At 51.1% G+C, this 22827-nt stretch overlaps 1 protein-coding gene across 3 annotated transcripts in view; it reads left to right on the top strand.

The window, feature by feature from the left end:
• The window catches only part of NFATC2 (nuclear factor of activated T cells 2), a 102424-nt gene that overhangs the window by 3627 nt on the left and 75970 nt on the right, over positions 1-22827 (top strand). The window contains exons 1-3 of one of the 3 annotated variants that reach the window (XM_064465235.1): positions 4603-5026; positions 13376-14402; positions 15754-15922. In XM_064465235.1, coding sequence (XP_064321305.1) covers positions 4882-5026; positions 13376-14402; positions 15754-15922 — 1341 coding nt within the window. In that variant the 5' untranslated portion in view covers positions 4603-4881. Of the gene's footprint in view, positions 1-4602; positions 5027-13375; positions 14403-15753; positions 15923-22827 lie in introns of those variants that run through there. The other 2 variants (XM_064465234.1, XM_064465233.1) reach the window with 2 other exon arrangements.

The raw sequence follows: 22827 nt of genomic DNA, 5'->3' as shown, positions 1-22827 counted from the left end.
ACACTTAGATTTTTAAGGCAGCATTGACTTGCATTTTCTCTGGGGTTTAGCTGCTAAATAGACATGCAGCATTTTTAATCCACTTTTCTCTACCTCTTTTTCTTTTAAAAAGTGTAATATGATCCAGTGTATGTTGTGTGACGTGGGCCACGTGATAATTAGCACTGTCCCGGTGCTTCTGAGAAGATAGTCTAAAACTCTCTTTAGCTCAGAGCATCGTCCGATCACTTGCATTAGTGAACTCCCCGGTACAGGGAATATGATGGGAGGTATAAGGGAAACTGAAAATAGTAGATGATAAATTAGATCTGCAGTAAATTTAAACACTGAAAAATGTTAAGTACATTTTAAATCATAGGTTATATTACACTAGAAGCTCTTTCTTAGCTTTGTTTTTGGATTCCTTGTCCCCTAGTACCTAGGTAGTCCAGAATTCACATACTTTTAAAGTTTATTAAAGCAAAACCCTGCCAAGGGCAAGCACTGATCCAACTATGTGGAAAAGGACTCCTTCCATTCTCCAGTTCCCTGAAATGGCAGCACAATGTATTTCCAGTTCTGCTCTGTGTAGAGCCTGCTGCAAGTATACGTGGCTGCAATTTTTGTTAATGCTGCCAAGGACAGACTTTGCTTAAGTTCTTGAAACACCTTTTTGGCTCATGAAAACAGCTCTACAGAAAAAAAAACAACCCAGGAGTTAACACTGACTCCCAGCCCTCTAACGTGGGTGCTGTGAGCCTGAGCGGAGCTGTGACCAGCGGCCAGGGGTTGTGGCCGTGTCGGCCTTTTGATAGTGGTAACAGGGGAAATAGCCGGAGGATCCTTGTAGAAAGGAAGCGTTTCTGATATGACAGAGATTGAGATTTAGGGAAGCCAATGAGTATTTCCGGTCTTTGGACAGTGTATTCCAGCCTTTCACTCCAGCCCTAATGGAAAACAAGCACTGGGAAGTGTTTGTCACATTGTTTGGGTTTTTCCTTTGATTTGGAGTGGCTGGATGCTTTTTCTGAGTGTATGTATTGAGCTGAAGAATCCAGAGTCTATTTAAGTCTAGTAGTTTCCCTGCCTTTCCTTCATCGCTACTTATTAATGACAGACTGTGGGCAGTATTTGTCAGTTATGTAGTTATAACAGCTAAAACTTAAACAATTTATAATGTTTTATTCTCATTGTTGGCTCGAGAGCATGTTTTGGGTCTAAATTAAACTATGCTCAGCCCTTGCAGGGCTCCAAAAACTACAGCTGTCACTTGAGCTGAATTCTGCAGCTGCTTGCACCTAGTAATGGTTTTGTGCAGCGCTAATATTTAGGCCAGATCTATATTTTGTGAATTTGCACCATTTCTGCTCAAAATATCACACTGGTAGGTTCCAACACAGCCCACGGCATATAGCATTGCAAGTCTCACCTCCGGGCACTCACAGCCTGCGGGAACTGTTATTGCTGTACGTTATGCCGTAGCAGTTGTACGGGACCGATGTCCTTACGTGCCCCGAGAGCTGCGGAAGGGAGCAGCGGGGTCCAGGCAACGGTGTGCCTGGTGGCTGTTGCTCCTCGACATCTGTCAAGCCGGCTGCTAGGCAAAAGAGTCAAATCCTATAAGCTGAGCTAATTCCTACGTTTCTCTAACACTTTTCTCATTGCTGTCTTGTCACCCGAATTCCTTGCCAGTGTCAGAATTTACGATTGCATGTATTAGCGGTGAAACTATTTCGGATGACATGGTCATCTTGGAAAGCAAAAGGTACATTTTCCATTTGTGGAGTATTACTAATGCTAGGAGTAGCTGAGGATAAGTTTGAAACTTCACATGCTTAATGGATTGCAGGCGAGCTAGGAAAGAAAGGGTAAAGGATCGGATAAAGTTTGAGCAGAAGTTGGGGTCGTTTCCCCATGCCCTCCTGCCAGTCACCCGTATCTTACTTAAAAAGGCCGATGTTATTGTTCGTGTCTTTTCTTTCTGTGGCTAATACAAATGATGCTATCCAATCGTGCTCCATGTGTTGTTAGCTGCGAGGATGACAGCTCTCTTTACTGCTAAGCCAAGATCAGCAAGTATATTTGGTTTTTCTAATGAATTTTAAATAGAAGGGCCAATAATAAAAGGCTAGCGCTCCAGCAAACGGTAAGCATCGTTTTAGAACAGAGATATAAATAGGCCAATTTAATATATGTTTTCTTCACGTTTAAACAATTCAGAATGAATCAAGCCCTCAGACAGAGCAGCACATGTTCCCCAAGGGCCGGCAGGCTCCGTTCCCCACGTACGTTCCTGCGGGTAAGAGCTCAACCCCATCTGCAGCTTTCTGGGGTGGCCTCATTTCTGAATGCCGGTAGCCAAGACCGCTAATCACCGGCTGCTCCGGCTTCCCCGTCTGTGCCCGGCGGCAGCGGAGGCCTGTCTCTGGCCGAACCAGACACTACAGAGCTCGAGCACCTCGTGTAGAATTAAGAATCTCTGCAGCAGATGAGGTAGACTTTAACTGTGGTCTCCAGCTCAACCACAGAGCGAGCACTGGATCCTTTTCAAAACAGGCTTCGGCGGTTCCTGCCCCGAGCAAGGAGCCCCGTGGGGTCAGGCAGCAGCACGGTGTTGCACGAGAGGAGGCAGGCTCAGCCTACGACCTCTCACGCCGCGTACACGCACGTGTGCAGATGCACGCGGGGCTGTGCGCTGACCGCTGGAAGCCCAAGCAAAGCGCCGTTCCTGGCTGTCTTGGCAGCGGGCGCAGGAGAAAGTTCAAATAGTTTAGTCCAAGGAAGCTATTGTGTTACTATGTATATTATGCATTAATGAAAGAAAATATTGTCCTTTAGTCTCTGCTGAGTTAAGCACGGCATTGACTGCAGTGAAATCATTCCTTAATCTAGTGGGTGTGAATATGGAATAACAGCTTTTCCCTCGCCATTTAAATCATGCTCTGGGAAATAGGTAGCGAGAATATGCCAGGAGGGTTCCCGGTACTGCCAGCTAACCATCTCCCCCTGTACACACCTCAGCAAAACCGCGCGCATCCCCTCTGCAGGGCCACCTGCCCTTTCTGCGTCTCTGGTTCCCCTACGCCTTGGCACTTGCCAGTAACAAATTAATGCCATAAAGGCCTAATTCCAGCCCGATCCCCTCCTGCCTTCATGCAGCCAGGACAGCAGATTTCGCCGCCGTTCCCCCGAGTCCCCTTCCGCAGCCGAAAGCTCTGTGCAGTGTTTCGCCTCGCCAATAGGTGCCCCTAACGCCTCCCAGGAGCTGCCGCTGCGGGGTGACCCGCCGGCACGATGCTCGCTGCTGGGGCTCCCCACAAGCTCAGCGTGGAAACTCGTTCCAAAGCACAGGACAAGTCCGAGCCCTTGCACTCTGGACTGGCAAAGGGTGGAGAGAAAGGGTGGGATGAGAAGGTGGTTTGTCATTCCTCGGCTGGCCGCGTTAATGATAAAGGCGACAGGGTATAAGCCTAAATGTAGAGATTCTGGTTCGCGTGCGCCTTGAAACAGACGTTCTGTGGCCTCAGTTAGACAAGCAACTTAGGGTCAGATTTGTGATGCAGTTAATGCTGCCGTGCTAACAGCCTTAGCAAATAAAAACAAGTCGAAGTAAACACCAAAATACTTTTTTAATGATCTTGGTCCCTCTGCCTTTGCCTCCCTTCCCTGTCTACAGACTAAGAGCATTTTTCAGACCCACAGACCCGGTGACAGCCATCCATACACTAATAAAGGGGACCATACAAACAGGTAAGCGAGGGAACAGAGTCTTCTGACCACAGATGTTCTAAACACACAAATTTAGGATCTCCAGTTACCCACGAGTGAAGTCATTGCTGGTCGTAGCAGCCGTCGGAGGGGTAGAGGGCTGTTGGGAGGCAGCGACCCGCGCCCCGTGAAGGGCCCGGGGAAGATGTTGATGAATAGAGTCAATGTGGCGCCGGTGGCCAAGGGGACCTGGGGAAGCTGGCAGCGCTGGTGCTGTGGTCAGCAGGGAACGCGGCGAGAGCCCATTCTGTGAAATGAATTCATGTTTGTGAGCGAGGCAGGAGCAGAACAGAGGCTTTGTGCATGACGGACTTGGATGTTTCTAAAGGTGCTCCGCTTAAGAGGTTGGCCTGGGAATGCAGAACGAGACGCGCCCAGAAACCTGTCTGCTGCTGCCTTAGCAGCAGCCTGCGATGGGAGGCTGGAGCATGAGGTGCCGGGCGCACGAAGCCTGGAGAAGGCAAGGGCAGCACCTGGGCTGCCTGGAGCTGCTCGAGACCCTGGAAGCCCCCACAGAAGGGGGCCCGACTGCCGGGGAGGAGGAGGAGGCTGCGTGCGAGACAGCAAGCCACGCTCAACCTAGGGTAACGGGGCAGAGAGGGCTCACCGACCGGGGGCTGAACGGGCGCTCTGGGGGCTCCCATCCCTGCGCAAGGCCAGGACTTCCCTCGCAGCGCGGCTTTGCTCTTGTCCCCTCCACTTCCCCTCCGCCCCAGGCCCCTCTCCCCCGCTCTCCCCCCGCGGCCGCTGCAGGCATCCCCCCCCGGGCCGCCCCCTCCCTCGGGGCCGCGGCGGGGCGCGGTGCGGGCGCTGTGCGGTGCGGGCCCGGCTCCTCCTCCGCGGGGGCGGCCCCGGCGGCAGGTGGCTGCTCGGGAGCAGGAAGCCGCCACCGCCGTCGCGCCAATCCCCCTCGTGTGCCGCCGTCGGGGGCAGCCGCGCCCGCCTCAGCGACCCCCGCGACTTCTTTTGCCTTGTTTCCCCTTTTTTTTTTTTTCCCTCTCCCCCCCTCCCCTCAACTCCGCTTGCACTTGGAAGGATAGCGGCGGCTGCCGCCCTTGGGGCTCCTCTCGGCAGCCGGGCAGCCCCGGGCGAGCCTCCCTCCGTCCCTCCCCTCCCGCCGCGGCCCCGGCCGCGATGAGCGCCGCCGCCCCGGCTCCGGAGCCCGACCCGCAGGAGGGGGGCCCCGGGCATGGCCCCGGGCCGGCCCGGGAGGGCAGCCCGCAGGAGGAGTTTGACTTCTCCATCCTCTTCGACTACGACTACCTGAAGCCGATCGAAGGTTGGTGAGGAGCCGCCGCAGGAGCAGCCGGGGCCGCGCCCCGAGGGGGCGGCGGGGCCGCCTCAGCAGCACCGGCGGCTCCGGGGGCCGGGCCGTGGGGGTGCCCACGCCCTGCGGCAGCCCCTCGGCGGGCGGCGGAGGCCCGGGGAGCTGCGGGGACCCTGCCCGGGGCCAGCCCCGACGGGGGCCGAGCGGCCGGGGCCGGCGCGGCGGTGGGCCGAGCTCCGGGCCGGGCTGAGCTCGGGACCGGGCCGAGCTCCGGGCCGGGCTGAGCTCGGGCTTTGGGGCGCTGCTGCAGCCAGCAGGCCCTCGCGAACGGCCGCCGTCGGCGAGGGGCTTGGTCCCCGCCTGGCGATGGAGCGTCGGCCGTGGGACCCGCCGGTCAGTGACAGAGGCGTGCGCCCGGCTGGGAGAGCGCAGCTCTGGAGGGCGAAGCGGAAGGGCTCCGCTCGGTTGGTCTCCTTGAGACCATCGTCGTGGTGGCAGAGGGCGTTCTGGACGCTCAACGAGGCAGCTGGAGCACCGGGGCTGGGGTCCCCGTGCAGGCAGGTGCCTGCAGCGAGCCTGGCCGTCCCGCTTGGGTGGCAAGGAGCTGGGGAGGTCCAGCACCCAGGTTGGGTCCACACACCGTAAGCTTCAGTTAATTAGCTATAAAACACCATAAGCTTTAGGTTAAATTAAAAAAAGAAGGAAGAAGCGACAGTCTCTTCTACTTTTCTGAGTTTATGCAAGTCTGTGATACTAAAAGCACTGTGACAAGCGTTCCCTGACTTTCTAAGTGATAATTCAATCAGTTGATGATACTAAAAATTGATACTTCCTGTCCCATAAAGTACAGATTTGTGTAAACCAGACAAAGCCACATGAGGCAGGACCCAGAGGAAAGAATTGCTGGGATATTGTTTCTAAGATACACCTGGTTGGATTCTGCACGGTTGAGAGGTGGCGTTTCTTTCGGGCATTTGAAGAAGGAGCTGCTGTGCTCCGAGGGGACCGTGCAGGAGAAGGAGGAGAGCTGTTAGGCCTGAGTCGTGGTGTCGTTTGTGAAGCAGAGAGTGGTTACTGAGTTTTATTCTTCGTTTACTTGTTTAGATGCACAGATGTGTACCAGCGTCAAAGCTGAGTGAGGATGGTTAATGTCATCGAGTGTACAAAGCTGAGCTTCTTTCAAGGTTTAATGTAGATCAAACCATGCTAAAGTAAATCCACGATGGGGGGAGGTCAGTGAATTTAATGAAAATACATTAAATCTCAGTGAAAGCTTCAGATGCTGGGTTTTTTTCACATCTTCATAGTAGAGAGTACTGCTGTGAAGCCTTAAGTGGGAAGTTCCACAGAATATAATAATACGTAGGTGGGGGGTAGAAAGTTTAATCTTCAAACCACATAAATGCAGAGCAGTGTATGCTTGTAGTAGAAGTAACTTCCTTCTTGAGCCTGCTTTCTCCACATTTGAATGACTGGAAACCATAATTAGTAGTAATTTTGTTTGTTCCAAAGATGGAAATCATTAGCATAAGAAAAAAAGATCACAACATATATACTGGCACTGTAATCTGGAGAACATTCTCCCTCGCTTTGAAAAGGCACCAGCTAGAGTCTGTAAGCAATCCGGTATACATCCGTGACCTTTAATGTACAAAAGATTAAAGCGTGTTTACACGAGAACAGAAAACGTTCAACCCACATGCCGGTGGGAAACGATGTTCATGTGCGATTCTGGCCTCGCCTGAACCGTAGCTGGGAAAACAAGCCTTTTTCAGTGGAGGATTCAAAATGGAACCAAAACCAGAGGAGTGTCTGTGCATCCCGGCGCTTCAGCCTGGTTCCTACATTCAGAGCCCGTTCGAAGGAGGCTCTGGTTTCCTCAGAGCCTGGCCCGCTCCACCCACCGCTCACGACAGGGCCTATAATAACAAACCTCTGTAAACGTGCCAAGAGTGATTTTTTTTTTTTTTAAAGTTAGTTTTTCTTAAATTTCTTTAGAGAATAAGAAGTAAATTCGGGGCCCTAGGAGTGTATTGTGATGAAAGCTTATTTCTGAGAAACAACTTTTTAAAAGGTTGGGATTTGACAGTATCCACCTAAGCTTGTGTTTTAAAAGTAGGATCTATATCACAACTTGTTGCCATGGAAATGCCAGAAATATCCTTACTGAAAGCGGCTGGCATTCAGTCGTGCTTCTGTGTGCCCGAGACAACAGGAACATGGACTGCTATAAAAGAAACAGGGGAAAAAAGGGTAAATAAAAATCCTGCGGTCAATATTATTAATGTTAGCTCTTCCTCTCTAAGCCAACCATTTCCAAAAGCAGCAACGCTGCACAAAGTGCCTCTTTCCATGTGCCTTTTACTTTTACCCTTACTTGCCAGACTTTAATGAGCTCTCCTCTTCTCAGCATTTGCAAACCAGGAACACCTGCCTTCAGCAGGCTGAACTCAGGGAGGTGCCCAGGTGAAGAGGCTTTGGGAGGCTTGGGCAAAGCGGGTGCCCTGCGCTGTTAGGTTGAAATTGTGATTTCACGTGGGCCTCGAAGAGGTTTTCTGCAGGCGTTCCCTTGAGCGCGGAGGTCCTGCTAGGGGTACCCCAAATTTTAGCGTACTTCAGCCTTGAAAGGCGCTGAATATCCTTGTTTCTCAGTGGAGAAGGCTGGCAGAAAGTCAATGAGCATTCAGACTAGCTCCTACCAAGAGGTATCCCAGATGAGTAAGTTCTGATAACTGCTTTGTGTATTATTCCGTGGCGCCTGTTGTTGGCCGCTATGAGAGACAAAATATGGAAAAGCCAGAAAATTGCTCTGCTTCAGCAGCTCCCTTTTGATGTATTTTTGGTTTGTGTTCACTGTGTGATCATCCGCTGGTAGGTAAAGCTGCCCCGCAATTTTTAATAGTTGAGGTTAACCCTTCTGAGAGCTAATCCTCTGAGGGGTGTTTTGAAGCTTAAAATCCAAGCAAAACCCATCTTTAAATAAGATTCCAGACAAAATCCTGCCCTGAGACAACAGGTGAGAATGCAAGTGGGAAAGAGTGTTTTCTTGTAGGCCCCAGCCTTTGCTGTAGCTCAGCAGCCTCTTACCTTGCATCTGGTGATGTGAATCTACAGGTCTATGTATGTATAATATAGAGAGGGGAAGCAGGGAGCATCCATAGATATTAATATCCCTCTGAATGCTTGTTTGTATGTGGACAGGCTCCCAGGGACGTTGCCACGTCTTGTAGGTGTCAAGCCCTGTATAATTCGCCTCGTTCCTCCTTTTTCTCCCCAATACAAAGCTATTAAAAGGAAAGAAAAAAGTGCTCGCAGCTCAGTCCCGGCGACTGGCTCAGTAACACAGGAGGCAGTGTTCAGCGGCAGCCCTGCAGCGAAGAAACAAACACGCACATGTAACAGAGAATACCAGATTTCACTCAGGAAACCAACTTTCACTTTGAGCTTCTAAGCAGCCAGTGTAAATAACAGCCGACTCGGCTTTTTGAAAAGCCCAGAAAAGCTCCGGACTGGCTCCTTCAAAAGGCAATAAGCAAATCAATTAAAAAAAGATTTGGACTCTTCTACGTATGCAAATAAGGCACTCCATTTAAATCCCAGAAGCTGCACTGCAGCAAACGGATGTGAGGTCAAAACCGAGCTTCTCCCCCTGCCCTCCCTTGCCCCGCACGTGGCTATCTTTAGCTTTTCCTAGACGATGAGTTGTATAAACCCATCGTGGAATGCAGTTGCTCGGGTGATGTTATTCCCTAATTTCATGCTAATTGGCAAGGTCAGATTTGGCTGACAGAATGGCTTTGAAGTTACTGCCTTGTTTAGAAAACCAGCGGAGGGTGGGCCCTCGCAAGGCCGTGTGTGCACGCACTGGTGTGCGTCCCGTCCGGCGTGGGAACCCTCCGGAGCCCGGCAGGACCCGCTGCGGGTTTTCCTTTCTGCCTTTTAGAGGTCTGCAAAAAGGAGCTTTTCAAATCAAGGGTTAAAGTCCTTTGAAACTTAAATCCCTCGATGTTTTTCACCTGTGTTTTAACTCTTCTAGCTAATCAGCCCTAAGGGCACTCCTGAGGGTACCGGCTGGTGGAGCTGCCCACAGCCTTCCCGAGCCTGTCCAGGGGAGCTGGTTTGCTCTTTACAGCACGGCAGGATGCAGAGCCCTGCTTCTGCCCTCCATTGTGGGAAGGGGAGAGATGCTCTTGTGAACTAGCAACTGGGTAAAGGCTATGGAAAAAAGGGGGGAATAAGAGCTGGGAGGCAGCTGGGTGGGGTCCTCGGGGGTTGGAGGTAGGGCTTCCCTAGTGGCGAGGCTTGGGGTGCGGGCTGTGGGCTGACAGTAGAGCAGACTGAGAACGCGAGGAGGTGCCGGTGTTGCCTGGGTGTGAAGCTCGCTTTCTTTTAACCCCCCTCCAAACCAGCAGGATCTTTTGGTACTGAATCAGAGGATGATTCAGCAGTGAAACTTCAGGCTGGGAAGTGCCTGAGCGGAGGGAGGTGGGGAAGCGCTGGGACCACACTTGCAGAGCGGTGCCAGAGGAGCCGGGCTGGAGCTGCTGGGCTGCTGCTGCTGTGCTGCTCGCCGAGGTGTCCGTCAGAAAGGCAGTGTAGACGACAGTCCTTTGCAGGAGTGTTTCAGCCTGTGTTCTGGGATGCAATAGGCAGGGACAGATGAACCCTTGAAGGTGGCACAAGGGCGCAAAGCTGTACCTCTGGGGCATCTGCACGAAGGTTTCAAAGCTGCTTCGGTTCGTGAAAAATGCCTTTGCTAGGCTGATCCGTCACGTAGTTATTCTTTTGTAGGGGGGTGCAGTGGCCTCTCACCTCCTTGGGGAGCCCAGGGTGGCAGAGGGCCAGCGGTGTGAGGTTTGCTGTCCTCAGCTCCGGCTGCCCTAAGCGAGCTCGCCTTGGCAGCTCAGGGGGAAGCATGGGTGTTGCTGGGGACGGCTGCCTGGAGCCCTTCCTGTGCCCTGGGCTGCTCCACGCTCCCGCCAGCCTCTGCAAATGCAGAGAGAAAGGAGCTGGGCTGCTGGGGAGCAACCTCTCCCCGCCGCCCCTCTCGAAGGCAGGAGCTTGACATTGTTTATAAAACCCAAACTCCCGTGGTGCTCGCCTGGGGAAGCTGGGATGTTGGCTCGGGTCTGTCCCTGCCTCGAGCGTATTCCAAACCCCAGCCTGCCGTGGCCAAGTTGGCCGGGACTGGGGTAGCCGGTCGCCTCCTACGGAAGCAAAAAGCAGCGTTTCTTCTGATTTTGATGGAAGAGCCGTTTACTTCTGGAGAGCAGCACTTGCTGCTTCACCCGGCCGCCCCTATTCCATCCTCCGGTGAGGTCAGAGCCTCGCGCTGCAGCATCACCAGCATTTCCATGGCGACAGACCGTGACGTCACAGGCGTGGGCAATAGCATCCCGGGACAGTGATTTCATTGTACCTCTGAAGTTATGCAGGGCTGGGACTCGGTCAGGAGATCTCCCCAAGCCGCGGGTCCTGACGAAGCCGTGCCGATGAGTCAGGGCCGGCAGCCTCTCCCCTGCCTGAGACGCAGCCTCAGCCTCTGGGCATCTCTACCTGGCGCGGTTCCCCAGGCACCCTTCATAGGAGCCGAGGTTTTCTTGTCTGCAGTCTTGCCCACGTTCACGTGCTGCCTCCTGCTTTATTGATGATTTGCCACGTGGGAGGAAACTATATATTGTTGCTCTGCAGAAGGCTGTGGGTGTTGCCTGCTTGGCAAAGGGCGCCTGCCCCGCTCGCCGCCTGCGAGCGCTGGGAGAGCACTCCCGGTCCGTAAAGCGCTGCAGAGGGGTGCTCTGCGGGAGAGCTACGCGAAGGCAAGGACAAGCTGCGGCTTGTTGTCGGGCGTAAACACTGTTGTTAGTATCTGGAACGTGGCTCCTCTTGGAGGGGGAATGCCAAGGGTGAAAGTGCTCATTTAAACATAATACTTCAGAGGAAAACAAAGAAAACTTGGGTTATCGGGAGCCCAAATTTTAATAGGCAGAAAGCATGGGTGGTGGTGTGTGTTTGTTATTCAGAAGACCTTAAAAATTACACGTTGACGTAAAAATACATGCTTGCTTTCCCCATAACCCTCAACACAAATCTGTGCGTGCCAGCTCTGCTGCTCAACCTGTGCTGTCAGTAGCAATACTTTTTTGTCTGTGTATCTGGCACAGATAACGCAGTTTAACGTGTGCGGTGGGGGCAGCTCTCACTGTAGGTGTGTTGAACGGGGAACCGAAACAGTCGCCTGCTCCTTGATGCGAAGCTGTTCAGCCGGGAGGGCTTTTCTGCGATTGCCGATCGCTGTGCGAACGCTGCCTCAAGTCCTGGCGTCAAGCCTTCCTCTCCTGGATGCTGACTTTGCTCTTTTGCATCAGTTTAAACGGGAGTGATTCTTCTGAAAGCAGTGGGAGTGATGTTTTGTGGGACTGCAGAGTATTGCACTGCTCCACTGAGTCCGAAGGAGCGATGAGTTTTACTCAGAGTGAATCGTAGCGTCGATACCTAGGCTTGATGCGTCTGAGTTTGAGTGATGTGATTGACGTGCTAATCCTGTGAATGCCAAAGCTCTGATATTCGGGATCAACGATGTTAAAAATATGTTCGGCTCAAAATTCAGTTACTCGTTGCTGTTTTCCCACCCCCCAAAACAGCTGTGTGCTGGGATTAAAAGCCAGAGGGAACCTTAAGAAATCTGCAAGCTGGGCTCTCCCAGTTGTCTCCCATCCCGTCACATCGATTTTCTGTGTGCTGGTTTGTTTGGTCGGCTGGTCGGGGTTTCCCGCTGAGCACGCAGGCTCAGCGGTTCCTCCTGCGTTTTTTTTTTTCGTTCTGTGGAGTTTTCTCCAGGTTGTGCAAAACATTGAGCGCAAAAAGTAGTAGTCAAAAATCAGTGGAGGATTTTGCTCTCACTCTAACAAGGATTTAAAACTGAAAAGGAACAGAACTCCCTGAAATTAAATCACAGTCTCTCTGCATGCAAAAGCTTCGCTACGATGTCTTGCTACTTCTGCAGAAAGCACAGTCAGCTCCTACCTGGCTTTATGTACAATATTATTTGCTCATGGGAAATGCTGCCTCATGTAGTGCAGGAGTTGCAGAAAATGCTGAAACAGTTGTTTAAATATTTAAACGAAACCCTCTTCGCCTATGACACGTCCTGATCTGTGCCCAAGAGTGAGCAGATAGTGTGAATTAATCTCAAACTGTGGAGCTGTTTCAGGTATTTCCTGCTGGATACACTGAAATCACTAAAAACATATAAAAAATCCTGATAATATTTTGCACGCTTCTGTGTAACGACAAATATTATTCAGCTGCCAGGAGCTGGTGTATGCCGAGGGGTCTGTCCCGGGGATGCCTGGCATGACTCTGCTGTGTCAGATGCCGCTGGTGTTAAGCACCCGGTCGGGTGCTGGGACGAGCCCAGAACTGGGCTCAGCGATGCCGGTGGGAATTCTGTATTGCCTAGAAGCATTTGCGTACTCTGCAGCCTGGGGACGGTTTGCAAGAGTGAGAATCTCTGAAAACTGAGGATTTTTTGCACCAGGAGAGAGGGTTGCACTGAACGCTTACCTGTTGTTGTGTATTTTGTAATCCCTCTCTGGCCAAAACTTTCCTTGAGCTGAAATTGGAAAGCGATTGCCTGCAAACATGGGGCCGGATCCTTTCTCTTTTCGAACAAATATTTGTGGTTGTGTTTTCTGGTCATCTGGTGCTTTCTCACGTGAAACCTGTCACCAAAACCTGTTGATGTGATAAGGAGGCCAAACAAATCATCACACAGAACTGCCTTTTTGACTGAAGGGCTTGAGCTCAGCTTTGGTCTCCTGAAGCCTTTTCTGGCTGCACTTTGCCATGTGAGGAAGGTTTTTTTCCCTTCACCAAAAGCTTTCCCTCAACCTTTTGGTTTTTCCTAGACCTGTTTGGAATTGGTTTTGTGTCGTGACGGTCTCGCTCCAGCTCCTGGTTGACAAAAGCTGACCAAAGTCCCGGCAGCCCGGCTGGCGCTCGGGGCCGTTTTGGGCAGGAGGAGCAGGGAGGCCAGCGGTGACGTGGGCGGAGGGGCTGGCGTGTCGCCGACCCTTCCAGGTGATCCCTCTAGCTCAGGGCTCGGGTAGAGGGAGCCCGGCCGGGCGGTGTGGAGGTGTTTGCAGTGCTTCTGTCCATGCTGCATCTGCTCTGAGCACTTGAGCTTCCCTGGCTGTTAATCCAGTACTTTTCACGAGCATTAATTGCAGTTAAAAAGAAGTAAGCAAGTATTTACCTAATATCAGATCACGATCAGTTTATAAATATGCATTTTTTTAAATCCATGATTGCTCAGCTTCTGTAATAATATTTATAGTCTTAAAGAGACCCTTCTTTTTCCAGAAGAACCGACTCCACATAAAACCAACAGCCCACCCTCTGGAGTTACATACGCTCATGATGTCTTGGACTGTGGCCTCAAGCCATGCCCCCTGCCTTTTTCTAGCCTTTCTGCAGATCCCATGGGCAGATATGGACAGCCAGATAGCATAGGGACAACACCTACACACCCTGCCAACGCTGCAGGGGCCTCTGCTCCGAGCCCTAGGATTGAAATTACTCCATATCATGAACTGATTCATTCAGGGGGTCCCTTCCGCAGCAGAGAAACAGATGTTCTTTTGGTAGAACATCAGTCAAACTCAGCTACCACTAGCCCAAGGGTTACCCTGCCTGTCCCTGGCTTTGAGGGCTACAGAGAACCACTGTGTTTGAGCCCAGCTAGTAGCGGCTCCTCTGCAAGTTTCATTTCAGAGACAAATGTATCTCCTTGCACATCACCATGTGTTTCACCAAATAATGGTCCTAGTGATGACCTTTGTCCACAGTTTCAAAACATCCATACTCATTATTCTCCTAGAACCTCTCCAATAATGTCACCACGAACAAGCATCACGGAGGAAACCTGCTTGGGACGACATTCACCATCACCCTGTCCCAACTCAAGGTCTTCATCACCAGGTGCAAAACGGAGGTACTCTTGCACTGAGCTCTACAGTACTCAGCTGCCTTCCACTTCTCCACGACAGTCAAGGACCCCCTCTCCACAATCCTCTCCTCGCATCCCCTTCAGAGAAGACAACTCTTCAGTTACTTACACGCAGTTGCCCAGCGCTTCTCTTTCCATGGATGCTATGAACAGCCTTACTACGGATCCTTCCTGTGGCGTTCCCACGAAAATTTGGAAAACCAGCCCTGATCCTTCATCAATGCCTTCCCACAAAAACAGCATTCCATGTCACGTCTTTCAGACTGTTGACTTCCACGGGCCTTGCGAGCAGGAGGACCGGAGAAACTCAGCCCCAGAATCAATTTTGTTGGTGCCTCCATCCTGGACAAAGCAGCTGGTGCCTGCAATACCTATCTGCAGGTATGTAACGCTTCTTGTGGTTGAGTGTTTTCTCATGGCTTGATGGCCTGTGTCATGCATGGTGATCCCTAGCGGGTGTTTGCTTGGGCAGATCCTGCTGCAGACCAGAGCTGTGTGCTCAGGGGCAGCACTGGTTGATGGGAGCCCAATCGTTACGATTCTGAGAGGTGAAAAAAGGGTTTGGAAAAAAAAAACATCATCAAAGCGGCTCACTGATAGCACAGCGTATGACAAATTCAGTTTTCCAAATTATTTGTCTAAAAAGCAGATTGCAGCCAGCCTTTGAGAAAGCTAAAGGCTCTCGTTCCATCCTGCTGCTTTTGGAGAAAATGGTTTGATTGCTTTTCTAAATTCAGGGAATGTCCCGCTTACAAATTTCCATCAAGGATGAAAAGACTTTACATATTTCCTGATTCAAAATAGAGTACGCTGCTCCAAGTCACTCGGAGCGTTTGGTCAACCCCAAGTGACTTATTGTTGGTTGTTAATTTGTTAATTGCCGTTTAACCCAAATCTCAGCCCCTGGCGCTACCCTCATCAGCTGCCGCGCGGGGCTGGCCCTGAGCGGGGCACGTCTGCCAGGACGGAGGTCGCCAAGCGTGAGACTCCACGCGCGGTCGCCAGCGGCACCCCGCGAGCCCTGCCATCCCGCTCGGCGGCAGGGCTGTCCCCGCGCCGGCGGTGTCCCGCGCCGCTCCCGACCTGCCAAGCGCAAACCGCGAGTGAGGACGCGGGCCGTGACGTCCCTGGGCTGGCTGGGTCGGTCCCGGCAGCGGCTTGTACGAGCAAAATACGTCGTTTAAAGTCCAGTGCAAGCTCTAGCTGTACATTTCAGTGTATTCATTTCATGTTATAAACCCTTGTGTATTTTGGGAACAGGAAGATTAGCATCAGGTAAGAATATTTAGCGTTTTATTCGTGTGCATTTTCATATTTATGGAAATCATAAATATTTTCAATTTACACAACCGGTAAGTAACGGTAAATGGAGTTAATATTTCACAACATATGTTCTGTGATCAAAGTTTAAGATGCGCAGCAAAAGCTAGCTGGAAGAGGGGGATCTTGGAAAAAATATAACTGCTACAGACATTTCTATTTAAGAAATAGAAATATTCTGTTCTCTTCTGCAAGGAGATGGGCCCGCAGAAATTATCATGTTCATCCTGAAGCTCAGCAGAGTTTGCAATCAAACGTGAGCAGGACAGCACGTCCTCACTGAGACTGAAAGCAGAGTCCTAAACGTTTCAGCGGGATTAGCCCCGGTGGGGTACTTGGAGGAGGAAGGGGTCAGGGCTTTGAGAAATCCAGTGCTGCGGAGTTTCAGCTGGTGTGGTCTCTCTCTGCCCAGTTTGCCCGTCCAGTCGCTCCCACCCCTGGAGTGGCCGCTCTCCAGCCAGTCCGGCTCCTACGAGCTGCGGATCGAGGTCCAGCCGAAGCCCCACCACCGGGCGCACTACGAGACGGAGGGAAGCCGAGGGGCCGTCAAGGCGCCGACCGGAGGCCACCCCGTCGTGCAGGTAAGGGGCCTGGGAACAGCTCCCCAGGGGAAGGGTGGGGGGCAGGTCATTTCTGAGTCTTGCTGGGGCTGCCCCTGAAAGAGGAGGACTGTGTGAGCCTGGGCGTGCTTGTAGATGTGCGTAAAGTGTCTGAAGTTGAACTGTGGTGTAGTCCTAGACGTTTCTAAAGTTGCTTTGGGTTAGCTTGTGAAAGCTCAGAAACTTTGGCAAAATATTTGCCACCTTTTCTGGGCTATATATTAAACCTCCTGTGACCGTAAGAGGTCCGGCTGTCCTGAATTCCAGCTGAACCCATTTCATCTTGAGAACAGACTCATCCGTGTCACCTAGGGCTTTTTGTGAGGTTCAAAACATACAGACATCAAGCCTGGCTTTCAGACTCAGCGTAGCTCCGTGACCTACCAAAGTCAGATTTAACATAACTAGCGGGTCGGGGTAGATCCACGTCCTCCTGCCAGCGGCGAGCGAGGGTTCTGGGGCCGTGCTCCCCCGCGTTCCCCCAGAGCAAGTCCATGCGGCGGAGCTGCTCCCCGCGTGTCTGGCTGTATCTGGCTCCTCTCCGGCCCGTACAGCCAAACCCTGCACGGCTCCTGCGCGTTCGCTTGAGGCTTAAAGAAAGGCAAAGCAACCTTCATTAACCCTGATGGGAGTTGGATTAGGAAGGGATGGATGTTAAACTGTGGTTTCCCCAGAGTTAACAGCTGCCTTTTGCTAGAAATGTCTTCCATGCATGTGCTTCTTCCGTAGCAATTTTACTCTTTTTATTTTTTTCTGTCCTCTGGTTACATGGTAGAACTCCTGATTTTAAGCCCATTTAAATTTAACTCAGAGGATTCCACCCATTCAAACACTCGCTACATCCGTTTCAACCTAGTGCCTGGCTTATATGTAACTTGGCGACGCCGTGTCCCACCTTGCACGTGGTTCTGCTTGTCGCCTGTGGTAACGCCGCCTTCCTCTTGTCCTGGGTGCACGCCGCCGCGGGGAAGGCTGTGCTAGCCGAGCGGGCTGCGGGGCGACGTAATCACGTAGCAGCGGGGGTGATGCCAGGAAAAAGTTTGGCCCCTATAAAGCTGTAGGTATAGAGAGGACATGTTTGTCGGCTCTGTAACTTCACAGGGGAAGGGTGAATGCGTTTATGCGGGAGCTCCCTCGTGATTTGGGCTGATGTCGCTACAGGAACAACAGTTTATATCTCGAGGCAGCGTTTCTGTTGCTCTAAAGGGTCCCGTTCTGGTCCTAGCTATGCTTGTGAGTCGGGAAGTCGCCCTGCTGAAATCGGTGAACAAAATCCAAGCTGACAGTGGCGGAGGTAACAAAACTTGGCCGTTTGTGGACGTGGAAGGTGGATGGGCTGAACCCTTGTTCTGTTGTGGGGGGTGAAAGGCTTTCCCTTCACTTTTCAAAGGGTAATGTAAAATAACGGCTGAGTAGCTGCGCTGGAGCCATGCGGCGCCACATCAGTCTTCTCGCTGGTTTGCCCCCAGTTTCAGCCAGTGCCCTTCAGGAAGGAAAGCCAGGGTTTTGGTCAGGGTTGCAAGGGGTCAGGGCGATCTGGCGGTAACGAGCTATGGCAAGTGCACGGATCGGCCACAGCTACAGCTCCCACCGGGCGAAGCTGGGGTGCATGCTGCAGGTGTTCCCGCCTCACTCAGGGCTTGCTGTGGCAAGCGTGAACCAGGAAAATGTTGACGTTTATGCTTAATTTTAAGCATGCGATCAATACCACTAATTCCACTGGGTTGGCTTGTCCTTAACTTCAAACATATGTTCGATATTCCCCCGCAGGCTCAGCCGCTTTTAAAATCAAGCCATAAATTTTTAAATCAATGAGTTTGCTTTGGTTGAGCTGGACTTACATGTATGGACTGGATATTTGAGTAAAGGATGCAGGATAATAATCAATAGCAATCACATCTGACATACCTTAATATATGCAGTCTCTTTAGTTTATGAATCTGACAATCTCATAGCCTGCTGTGGTGTGTTTGAAGCTACACGGGTGTATGAACGGTACGGCCAATCAGCACTTGCTCTTTTCTCAGTTTGCTTACAAATATAGTATCATTTACCTTCCCAAGATACTCCTATCAACAGGATGTTTATTGCAATAAAGGGGTTTCTCGTGACATGGGGAAATATAAATGCTTTGTTTCCTTCCTGTAATCAATATCAATCAAAGAGGGATTTATTTTTTCTGCCGGAGACAGGAACTGATATTCCTAGTTTTATCATAATTTGCCATCAAGCTTAAGGATCTTACACTATAAATTCAAAAATCCGCGTTAGTTTCCCGAGCAGATGTGCCTGTGCACAGCTGTGCCTGCATATGGGGAAAATATGGACAGTTTCTGTATGAAGGTTTGCTATAAACCTGGAAGTATTAGTTGGATTTGTGCTCACTTTAACATAACAAGGTTCATATGGGTGTGGAGCAGTGAGATAGTTGCACCTGTATGGTTTATGACATCTGGAACTCAGGAAGGCTAGTAAAATCCAGAGCTTTCATGTCAGAATTTATTCGGCTTCAAGGTTTGGGTTTTTTTTTCCCCCCTTTTCTCCCCTCAGTGAATTTTAACTTTCTTGTTCTTGTCCGATGCAAACAGTACAGAAACAGGGAAAAAAGAAACAGGAGACATTTTTAAAAGGTAGATGCTGTGCTGAGGAAAGTTTGCATGAGTTAAAAGCAACTGGTTGTAAGGAAACGAAATTAAATTAGTTTTCAACAAGTGCTCTCCGTGTTCGGCCCCAGAGCAGGGGTGGCAGTGCTGACCCAGGGGTGGCAGGGCTGGGGATCCCCTGCCGGCTGCAGACCTGGTGCTGGGGACCCACAGCGCTTTCCAGATGACAGGCTGGAACACGCCGCCCTCGGGATCTTTCCGGAGCACGAGGATCTCTCCACAGCAACTTCTGAATCCAGTGCTGCCGCTCAAACGCTTGGCCTTAAATACCGAGGAGCCAAGCCTGCCCTGCGTGCGAGCGGCCCACCAAAGCGGCGGCATTCGTACCGAGGCCGAATGTCACATTCACGTCCCAGGCGTTTTACAACTACTTTTGATAGACTTCCACTGTTTCGATTACCTTTTCTAAAATATAATGCGGTTTTAAGTTTTTTCCTGAATTTTCTAATTTCCCATTAAATTGACCCCCCACACGAGTAATTATCCAGCTGAACCCTCTGGAGGAAGAGGTGTTCGCTAGTTTTTGCAGCATGGTGTTGTCCTGCAATATTTATTTTTTGAAAACTGCGTTTTGCATGCAACTTTCTTTTTTTGGCTGCTCTGAAGCTACAGACCAGCAGATCTCATATCCTCCAGGCTTTATCTTGTGGTTTATCTTTCTGATGCTGCTTCCTCTTCTTCACGTGTCTAGCCCCGAGAGTTTGTGCACAAGACTCTGCACCGGTTGTGCACTCCAAGTATGGCAGGAGAAGAGTCTGGTTCACCAAAAACTCTGGCTACATGGGCCGCACGGAAGCGGGCATTTACTTTGTTTGCCTGGGGGAGGAAGAGAGAAGCCATGCATCTTGTGTAATGTTCACACCATCTAACTTCAGAGACCACCTAGAGTCACACGGAAAAACGTAGGCTCCCAGTTTAGGTGTTCTGAGTCACTCTTGGGAGGAAACTACAGCTTGTTAGTAACTATAGAGAAACTCGGGCTTCGGTTTTAGGGATGTAAGCTGAATGCCACTGTGAGCGTGCCCTAGATGTTAAGTCGCTGAGAACAGTGAGGAAATCCTCCGTGGCAAGGGCAAAGCTGAAGTTTTCATGCTCCTACCGTCTTGCAGGTCCATCGGTCACCGACACTGGATGGGGTGGGCGGGATTGTTTTCCTCCTTTCCAACTCTCTTTCACTGATGTTGAGGGTCAGCCGCTTATTTCTGCCCAACTGCTCCAGGCAAGGCATTGGAAGAGACTGTCCATTAGGAAAGGCAGTGACTGCCTCTGTGCAAAGAGTTTATGGATGTGATCGGGATGGAGGTGACAGTCCAAACACAAACCTCGCTCTGTCCAAGCTGACCCTGCCGCCGCACACCCCGCCCAGAGGGGTAAAAACCTCCATCTTTGCATGCTTTTAGGCAAACATCTGCTAGGAAGGGTGTGGATATATTTTGAATTCTGCTTGGGACAGGAGAGAGGAACGAGGTGATTCCTTGAGATCTCTCCCAGCATTGTGTTCAATAACTCTTCTAGGGACTCCCACCTCTTAGAGGAAATTAAATTTTGGGGGTTGTTGGCATTGCTCGCTATCCTGTTGTCGAGGGGAAACGGGGCATGTGGTGCTGCTTGAGCAGCACTGGGTGCTGGCGAAGGCGTCCTACACCTACTGTCCGCAGGGGCTACAAGAACCTCCCTGCCTCAGGAAGAGACAGATTTTCAGTTCTTCGGCAAAGGTTGTCCTGTCTTTGAACTGTTGAAGGCAGGGATGAGAAGGAAAGGCCTTTCCAGTAGCAAAGGCTGGGTTTGGATGAGCTTCACCCCATGATCACGCAGAGTCTATGATCTCTTAAAATCCATAAAAATATTATTTTGAAGATATTCATTAAACTTAGTGGTTCTGGTTTTGTCCTTCGGCTTTGCGTAAAGCCAGAGTTGTTTTTTCAAGAGGGAAATGATATTTCGCACAATTGCGTAATAGTTCAGGGACTTCTAAAAAGAACCCTCGCCCTTCCTTCAGGGGAAGTGGAAGGGAAAGGAAAAGCTTTTGGGGAGGATGAGCGGCTGATTTTTGTAAATGATTGTCCACATGCTCTGCGTAGCTGATGTGCACTTGTTTCATTAGAAGCGGTTGCATTTACACATGTTGCAGCTCATGGGCATAAATGAGACAAACCCATTTCACACCGTAGTCTTCCCACATTCTGAGGTCCTCCGGGGTCCCTGGAGGTAGCTGGTGATAGAGAAACAGGTGACGTACTGCTGCATTCACCTGGTGTAGCTGAGAGCAGTGATGCAGGGCATCAATTTCAGATGTGCGTCTGCCACGGACTGTAGAGAAGCTGAGGTATATTATTTTGTTAAAAATCTGTTTTTGAGAACCCAGCTAAGTGTTGGGGTCAAAGAGTAAATATAACCCTTTTTCCTTTTTTTTTTTTTCTTATTATTTCTAATTTTTTCCCAAGCACCTGTGTGTTTTGGACTTACTTTGCTGTAAACAATTCTTGGGGAACATGTTTTTTTACGCAGCTCTTCAGCACAGTAATTTGTAGTCATTTTCTCAAAGAAGTGTGCCTAACTCTGGTATTTTGTTTTTTTTTTTTTTTAATTGCCATCTTAGCAAATCCTTGCCTGAAGTATTGCTTCTCCAATTTATCTTTACAAAAGGCTCAAATATTTCTGAATGAAAACCAGCCCATTAGTAATCAGTAACTCATTTGCATGCCTCACTTTGCTTCTCTCACTTCTACCGTGTTATTAACTCAGTTCTTCATCAACAAACCTGCTTTTTTCTGCCGCTTGTGTCAGATAATCGAATCCATTCGGCACAACCTGGGGCTGCAGGGTTCGAAAGCAGCTGAGGATGCTGGTCACTCGGGCCCCGGTTTTCCAAGGCAGCACCTTGCCCAGAGTACGCCCCGCGTTCGGGGGTGGGTTAAAACTCACTTTTCAGCCAGAAAGTTTGCACCTTCCTGCAGGCAGAGGTTTGGGATGCTCGGGCAGAGGGACGTGAGCCCGCGGCAGGGGCGAGCGTCGCGCGGGCCGGGGTGCCGGCGGGGCCGGTGCCTCACGCCTTTGGGTAACGGCTCGGTGGTTTGGGCGCTTCCCCAGGAAGCGGGAGCCCGGCGCTTGGGTTGGCACGGGCTCCCCGCGCGCCCTGCGCCCATGGGCGGCAGCTTTCTGTGCCCCCCGCCAGAGCCGGGGCACCCTGCGGACAGGAGGGCGACACCCCCGCGACCTGCCCGGGCTGCTGCTGAGTCCCGGGGTCTTCGTTTAGTTGAGTGCAATTAAAATGAGCAACAGGGCTGGGAGAGAGGGAATGTTTCCTTCAAGTCTGAGCATCGGGGGCTCCTCCCTCCCCATCCCCCCCGCAGCAGGAGCGGGAGACAGCTCGAGTGGGCTGAGGCTTCGGTCCCCACCATCCTAAAATCTGGGATAGCTGCTGCTATCCTAAAATCACCAGGGAGGGCCACAAGGTACCCCCGACCCATCACAGCTGCGCTGCATGCCTGCGTGTGCCCGTCTCCTCCTCGCCTCTCCTCTGTAATGCAGGAAGGCTGTACAGAGAGGGGCTCCTGTTCAGCACAGCCCACCCGACTTTCCCCTGGGTTTTAACCTTTAAAATTTGGGTGGCTGTCGCTGCCCTTGGTTTTTTGTTTTTGGTTTTGGTTTTTTAATTAAAAAGAAGCTGGAATGGTAGAGCTGTTAATGAAGCACACAGGAGCTGCTTTACAATAACAAATGCATGTTCCACTTTCCATTTATATTTGATTTTTTGCTGTATGTATGTGTTTCCTTGTGGTTTATAAGTCAAAGGAGACATTGTCTTCTAGCCTAGGCTTCCCACGGGGCTGTATGTGACTTCCAACATTCGACTAATTCCTTTGCATGTTAGTGAAACCAGAACCTTTGATGGAAACTCAAAACCAGATCACAGCTTGCTACCGTGATTCACACTCTTGCAAGAAGGGCTGGGCTGGAGATGCGCTCCTGCTGAAGCCCAAAGCAGCCTGCCCAGGAAGGTTTAATGCTGAGGGCACATCGGGGGAGTTGAGTTTGCCCTTTTCTGCCCATCTTCCCAACTCCTCCTGTTCAGTGAAGGGGAAGTCCGAGGTCCGGGATGAAGCGCTGCGTGTTTGCGCTTCCACGGGTCGGCTGTGCTGGATTTGGTGGCGGAGCCAGCTCGTGCTGTGCAACATCTTTGTGCCATTCTCATGGCCTTCCCTTCCCTTTTCTAGCGAGCGG

Source organism: Phalacrocorax carbo, chromosome 14 (assembly GCF_963921805.1).
Source record: "Phalacrocorax carbo chromosome 14, bPhaCar2.1, whole genome shotgun sequence".
In the NCBI taxonomy this organism is placed as follows: Eukaryota; Metazoa; Chordata; class Aves; order Suliformes; family Phalacrocoracidae; genus Phalacrocorax; species Phalacrocorax carbo.
The sequence above is the reverse complement of the archived record's forward strand: the minus strand, read 5'-3'. Positions and strand labels throughout refer to the sequence as shown.